We start from the raw sequence: 7,500 nt of genomic DNA on the forward strand, positions 1-7,500 counted from the left end.
GACGTGTTAACACGTTTTCAGAATCCAGCTGTTGACTGCCAACGACGTGTTAACACGTCGTCAGAATCGATTTTTTTTTTTGACGGTGGGATGTGTAAATTCTTTACATCTCTTATATAAGTATTGGACGTGTACAACGTGTACAACCCATTCCACCGACCCACTAAGTGGCGACAAGGAAGGAGGAAGGCAAGCAAAAAGCAGTGTGACGAAGCCATTCTCATGAAAATGGATTGGCGAAAACGCTTTCGTTTTCGCGCTGATTGCTGGCAGTGCGGGATTGCAAACTTGCATAATAGATTACGGATGGAACACACTTTGAAACACGCAGCATAAATATGACCAGAATCGCAAAAGCTTCATCAAAGCTCTCAACCAAAACTCCAAGAAGCGAGCGAGTCCAACCAGACTTCCTCAAAGAGCGGCCGCGCAGACAGGCTCACAGCCGCACAGCAGCAGCAAAGCAGTGAGACTGGTGACAAGCTTGTGGTGCAGCAGGCCATTTTGCCTTGCAAAATAGCACCAAATTGGAAACAGCCATGAAAGGCTTTTAGAATGGGATTTTCAACCCATTCTTTTTTGTTTCTTTTTCGCTCTAATTTAGAGTAATTTAATTTCTATTCAGAAATTTATTTGAGAGGTCGAGAGTATGAGAAAGTGCATTTGCACAGGTAGGAAAGTGCTTGTGACACGGCGCTGCAGCCAACAGGGCTCGACGTTAACTTTTAAAAGTGGTTGCCGGAGGGGCAACCTGGCAAGAGCTTTTGGTTGCCCGAATAAAAATATGGTTGCCCAATTTTAGTCGCTTTATATTTTGAGTAATTAAGATACTATGCAGTCATAAGCCGGCTTAATAATGACGATGTGACAGAAAAGTAAGTATAATAATCTATAGTATAGTATAATAGGCCTATTCAGTGTGCGCACCGGGTGTAGTAGTAGTAATAATGATAATAATAATAATAATAAATTTGTGTCATTTCGTTTTCTAAACAAATCTTATTTTTTGTTTTTATAATGCATTTGCACTAAAATGATTTAACTAATATTTGTGAACTTTCATTTTCATATATTTTTCAACAGTTATTGTTCATATTGTGCTTAATTTATTAATTAAAAGCGTTATTGATAATTAAGTAGCCTACCCTCCTCCAGGCCCGGCTCCAGACCCAAGTTACAGAGGGGGCCTGCCCCTAGCTTGGGGGGGCCAAGCTACCCAAGGGGCATCCGGGGGGATTCTCCCCCGGAAGAAGATTTTGTACATTTTAAAGTAAAATTCGTCAACCTGGTGCATTTGAGAGCAAAATGAAGAGGCTAAATCTGTGAAGAACTACACACATCTCTAATGTGTTGTGACTTTACAAATAATTAGGCCTAAACAATCAATATTAAGTGTATTTACACATTGTGCACAAATTGCATTCATTGTGACAAATTTACAATAGTTAATATCCAGCCAGAATCATTGCAAATGGATGTTTAAAGTAACAGTTAGCAATAGCATTGAGTTAATCAATGCCTAATGACAGCCAGATTCCATGTTAAACTTTAAAACAGAAAAACGGAAAAACGTTTTTAGCAAAAAAAAAAAAAAAAAAAAAAAAAAAAAAAAATGAATGGGGGGGCCAGTTTGTTAAATGGGGGGGGGCCCGGTCAGGCCCGGCCCGGTCAGGCCCGCCCCTAACGCCGGGCCTGCCCTCCTCATGTTCATTCAGGGATACTATGATGACAGTGGTTTGGGGCCCCCACTCTGATGTTGCATAGGACCCCAAAAGGCCCAGAAGCGGCCCTGCAATCCCTCTCTCTCTCACCCCATATGAGAGGCTGACAGGCCAGGGATGCAAATCATTTCTCAGCACATATACGCGGTGGTAAAACGTTTTTGAAGGATGTCCTGATCGAGGTGTATGTTGTAGGCTTGTTGTAGGCTACATGCTTTGCAGTATAGCGTTATGCTGGAATTATGCTTGAAGTTTGGGCTGTCGCACGGAAATGAGAGACACTGAATCTTGACGAGGAAACGTGTGGAGCGTTAATACACTGTGTGTGGGTTTCTGCTCGCGGAAGTGAGCTGGAGTCTTGAAAACTCCACTTTGTCCGCCCAGCCGCGTCCACGTAGTTACACAATTCGGGGTGTGCACAGCCAGGCGAAAACCGTCTGCACAGCAGCCTTGTGGAGGGGCGCGTCTGCTGATTTAACTCACTTTTCCGTGTGGACACTCGCCGATGCGGGAAGCATATGAGACCTAAGCGCTTGTTGTAGGCTACATGCTTTGCAGTATAGCATTCGTTTTCCGTCCCGTTCAAAGACGCACGGGTATTTCACCTCAATGACAATTTCCTCGTCCTTTGTTTCTGTGCGGGGCTGCGGGCGGACGAGGTTCTTCTTGCGTCTTGCAGCCGCTGTGATTGTGTGCGAGCAGCCCCACCTGTCCCAGTCAGTACTCGTTAAACATACCGCACGTGCAGCATGCATCAAGGTTCCGACTGGTAATTAGTAACATCGTTTCGATTGTAACAGCAATAAAATGTCACATATATGTCACTCACAACAAGTATTAAAACATTTATTTGGTGTATATTTTGCTGTTTGCTGCTGTACATATTTTGTTGCATGTTAAATCGTGGTTGCCCCTGGGGCAACCAAAGACCGAGAAATGGTTGCCCCATGTTTTTTTTTGGTTGCCCGGGGCAACCGGGCAGCCGTTAATGTCGAGCCCTGGCCAAGAAGAACGCCCACGGAGGGAGGAGTTGGAAGCAGAGGGGAGTTTCCTGCTGTTATGGAGGAAATTACTGTTCAAAACTATTGTTTAGGTCTTACTGATGCCAAAAATGAATGGTTAAAGTGACTGTTCTATCGAATTTCACAAAAAGCCGTTTATCTCTGAATATTTTTTCTGACGCTGAAACCATGCTGTATTCAACTGCTAATGCTTACATAACTACTAACTCTACAAACTAACTCTTTTAGACAGAGAAAGCACACATTCTATTAGTTCTTTTTAGATGATTGGAGTTCACGAAGTCCTAACAGAAAAGAATCCTCGGCTCTTGTAAAATGAGCCTAGAATCCTCAAAAAAAAACCTGGCAGAACCTACCTACAGCATTGAAAAAAGGCTGGCAGTCAATGTGTTAAAAAAAGAAATAAAATAAAACTGGTAAATAGAAATGTGTTTGGCACAGGGAATTGACGAGCCTGAAATTCTGACTACAGGGACACAAACATATTTTTGCAAGTAGGCTACAATGTCCAAGTTTAGCTCTGTGTGTTGAGCTGAGTGATGCCACTCTTTCAAGTGGAAGTTTGTTCCACCAGCCACAAATTTACATTCTCATCTTTTTTTATTAGTTTCTGCTGATGTATTTTATAGTGAAGAAAAGCCTCCACTCACTAACTCACTCTTCAGTCTCTGCTTGTTTATTGAAGCAGCAGCATGTTGTCATTCATATTAATGAGTGCTGCTTTGTCCTTATGTCTCTTTGAACCTGGCAGCCTGTTGGCTTCAGCTGCTTTCTACAGTTTTCTACACAGGAATGTTTTATTTATATCTATCTAAAAGTGTATAGATGACTTACAACACATTTGTATGTTAACATAACATTTATTAATCATCTACAAATGTGTATTCATGTTTTGTAAATGGTTAGTTCATCATTACCTAAGGGCTTATAAATGACTTATGACTGAACGTTATTATAAAGTGTTACCAAGGATTTTTTCGAGATGTCTATGGAGAAAATGAATGGGGAACTTACTTCCGGGGCGCAAAACATCACGAAAAGTCACGTGACTGTCGAGCTCTACAGGGTAGAGACCACAGTGACACTCCCCCTGTATAAATAAGGGTAAAAGCTCTGAGTGGATTATGAAACATGGTTTCAACCAGGTTTTCTATACAGGAATGTTTTATTTTATATCTACATGTTTTATTCTTTATTCAGATTGAGGGACTGCGACTTGTCAGAGAGCAGCTGTGCTTCTCTGGTCTCAGCTCTGAAGTCCAACCCCTCCTCCCATCTGAGAGACCTGGACCTGAGTCAGAACAAGGAGCTGAAGGAGTCAGCAGTGAAGCACCTGTGTGATCTTCTGGAGAGTCCACACTGCAGCCTGGAGACTCTGAGGTCAGATAGAGTTCATTTCACCTGTGTGTGTGTGTGTGTGTGTGTGTGTGTGTGTGTGTGCGTGTTTCTGTGTGTGTGTGTGTGTGTGCGTGCGTGCTTCTGTGTGTGTGTGCGCGTGCATGCTTCTGTGTGTGTGTGCGTGTGCATGCGTGTGTGCGTGTGTGTGTGTGTGTGTGTGTGCGTGCATGCTTCTGTGTGTGTGCGTGCTTGTGTGTGTGTGTGTGTGTGTGTGTGTGTGCGTGCGTGTGCGTGTGTGCTTGTGTGTGTGTGTGCGTGCGTGCGTGCTTCTGTGTGTGTGTGTGTGTGTGCGTGTGCGTGCATGCTTCTCTGTGTGTGTGTGTGTGTGTGTGTGTGTGTGTGTTGTGCTGGACTTAGTGTTTTGGGGGCCTAAGGTGAACACAGGCATGATGGGGTCCTCCACATCTGTTGTTCTCTCCTGGTACCTGAAGCCTCATCATGCTTTTATTAGTTTGAACATAATTAGATGTTATGGGTCTGTTCCAAACTGCCTCTCTATCACTTTCTTTTTTCTATGGTGAATTTGAAAAGTTTACCAAACCAACAAATACATGCAAATGCAAATATAGGTTGAAATCGCTTTCCAGGCTCTCTCTCTCTCTCTCTCTCTCTCTCTCTCTCTCTCTCTCTCTCTCTCTCTCTCTCTCTCTCTCTCTCTCTCTGTCTCTGTCTCTCTCTCTGTCTCTCTCTCTCTCTCTCTCTCTCTCTCTCTCTCTCTCTCTCTCTCTCTCTCTCTCTCCTGCTCTCCTGCTTGATTTCTTCTGGGGAGGTTCTCACTGGATCCCACAAAGTCTTCTGTATTTACAAAGGGAGGAGGTTGGTCAAGAGCTAATACACCTGTCCAGTAGAACAGCAGCTTTTAGACTCCAGTGGATCCAGAAATGACTTGATATGAAAGGCTGGGCGGTATGGAGGCAGGTTGCAGAGACACTCTTAAAACAGGTGGAGGTCTGGGCTTGTCACTTGTCTTTGTGAATCCTAACACACTGTCACTCAATGATGTTGCAGCCTTTTATAGAGGTCTGCTAAGAGTATGATGACTGATGAAGGTGCTGAGAGTGACACCTCTCAGCTCGGTGGAGTGGCTGCTGGAGGAGCCTCTGGTTTTTGGGGCGAGGCTGGACGTCACCACAGCAGCCACACCAGCACTTTGTGGGACCCTAAAGGCAGCCAAGGTGGTTACCCTGGGCCACCTGGTGGGTCTTGCAGGGAAAGACATCATTGAGGCCGGGGTGGTGGCTGAGCGGCTGGGCGTGAGATCGATGCGAGCGGCTGGACTGATGCTTGGTCGGTACAGGAGCGCCCTGACTGCAGAGGACTGGAAGCTGTTGGAGATGGGGGACAGAGGGGACATGGGGTTTGTATTATCACAGGAGGGGGACAGAGGGGACGCAGGGTTTGGATTATCACAGGAGGGGGACAGAGGGGACACAGGGTTTGTATTATCACAGGAGGGGGACAGAGGGGACGCAGGGTTTGGATTATCACAGGAGGGGGACAGAGGGGACGCGGGGTTTGGATTTTCACAGGAGGAGGACAGAGGGGACACAGGGTTTGCATTATCACAGGAGGAGGACAGAGGGGACACAGGGTTTGTATTATCACAGGAGGAGGACAGAGGGGACACAGGGTTTGTATTATCACAGGGGGGGACAGAGGGGACACAGGGTTTGGATTATCACAGGAGGGGGACAGAGGGGACACAGGGTTTGGATTATCACAGGAGGGGGACAGAGGGGACACAGGGTTTGGATTATCACAGGAGGGGGACAGAGGGGACGCTGGGTTTGGATTATCACAGGAGGACAGAGGACACAGGGTTTGGATTATCACAGGAGGACAGAGGACACAGGGTTTGTATTATCACAGGAGGACAGAGGGGACACAGGGTTTGTATTATCACAGGAGGACAGAGGACACAGGGTTTGTATTATCACAGCAGGACAGAGGGCACACAGGGTTTGTATTATCACAGGAGGGGGACAGAGGGGACACAGGGTTTGTATTATCACAGGAGGACAGAGTGTTGCTGTTGGGGTCCTCCACCACAGGGGGAGTGGTTGGGGCCTCTCTGGACTCTGTCAGAGGAAAGAGACTCTACAGACTCTGTGTGAAAATAGTCAACAGAGACAGGCTGAGCAGCAGGCCGACACCCCGTGGAGGACCAGCCTCGGGGTGGGGTCGGAGGTCAAGCCTGCATGGACCACACTGTATAAGGGGCCATTGCCAAAATAGTCCGGGGACTTACAGTGGAGGGTACTACATGGGGCACTGCCACTCAATGCTTTTGTCTCTGTGGTGAACTCTGATGTGAACAGTGGCTGTCCTTTCTGTGGGGTGAGAGAGACAATATGTCACTGCTTCAGAGACTGTGTGAGGCTCAGGCCTCTCTTCAACCTGCTGACTTCTTTCTTTACTTTTCTTGCTGCTGTTTTTACTCTTTCTGTCTTTATCTTCAGTTTCCAGTGTAGCAAGAGCAAACAGAGGATGGGGCATATTGTAAATGTCTTGTTGGGACAGCAAAGATCGCTGTGTGTCTTAGCAGGAAGAGGAAATAGATGCAGACGTCTAAGTAGGCCTTGTAGTCTTGTTGAAGGCTCTGGTTAGGGTGAGAGTAACCATAGACTTTGAGAACTACAAAAGGATGCAGGACATGGGAGTGTTTCAGAGCAGCTGGTGTCTGGGGGAAGCTGTGTGCAGGCTGGAGGGAGGAGAGCTGCTTTTAACACATTGACTGCCAGCCGTTTTTTTTTGCTGTAGGTAGCTTCTGCCAAGCCGTTTTTTGAGGATTCTGGCTCATTTTACAAGAGCCGAGGATTATTTTCTGCTTGGAGTTTGTGAACATACAATATCTCAAAAGTACTAATAGAATGTGTACTTTCTCTGTCTAAAAGAGTTAGTTTGTAGAGTTAGTAGTTATGTAAGCATTAGCAATTGAATACAGCATGGTTTTAGCGTCAGAAAAAATATTCAGAGATAAACGGCTTTTTGTGAAATTCGATCACTTTAACCATTCATTTTTGGCATCAGTAAGACCTAAACAATAGTTTTGAACAGTAATTTCCTCCATAACAGCAGGAAACTCCCCTCTGCTCAACTCCTCCCTCCGTGGGCGGCGTTCTTGGCTGCAGCGCCCTGTCACAAGCACTTTCCTACCTGTGCAAATGCACTTTCTCATACTCTCGACCTCTCAAATAAATTTCTGAATAGAAATTAAATTACTCTAAATTAGAGCGAAAAAGAAACAAAAAAGAATGGGTTGAAAATCCCATTCTAAAAGCCTTTTATGGCTGTTTCCAATTTGCAAAATAGCCTGCTGCACCACAAGCGTGTCACCAGTCTCACTGCCCCGCTGCCGC

At 45.6% G+C, this 7,500-nt stretch overlaps 1 protein-coding gene across 1 annotated transcript in view; it reads left to right on the forward strand.

The window, feature by feature from the left end:
• LOC310798348 (NLR family CARD domain-containing protein 3-like) overlaps window positions 1-6,376 on the forward strand; it is a gene marked incomplete at its 3' end in the record, with an annotated part of 54,223 nt that extends 47,847 nt beyond the window's left edge. The window contains exons 7-9 of the mRNA XM_083660883.1: window positions 3,944-4,078; window positions 5,214-5,498; window positions 6,193-6,376. Of these exons, the coding sequence (XP_083517009.1) occupies window positions 3,944-4,078; window positions 5,214-5,498; window positions 6,193-6,376 (604 nt within the window). The remainder of the gene's footprint in view (window positions 1-3,943; window positions 4,079-5,213; window positions 5,499-6,192) is intronic.
• Window positions 6,377-7,500: the final 1,124 nt, after the last annotated feature.

Source organism: Poromitra crassiceps (assembly GCF_964638095.1).
Source record: "Poromitra crassiceps genome assembly, chromosome: 2".
NCBI lineage: Eukaryota > Metazoa > Chordata > Actinopteri > Beryciformes > Melamphaidae > Poromitra > Poromitra crassiceps.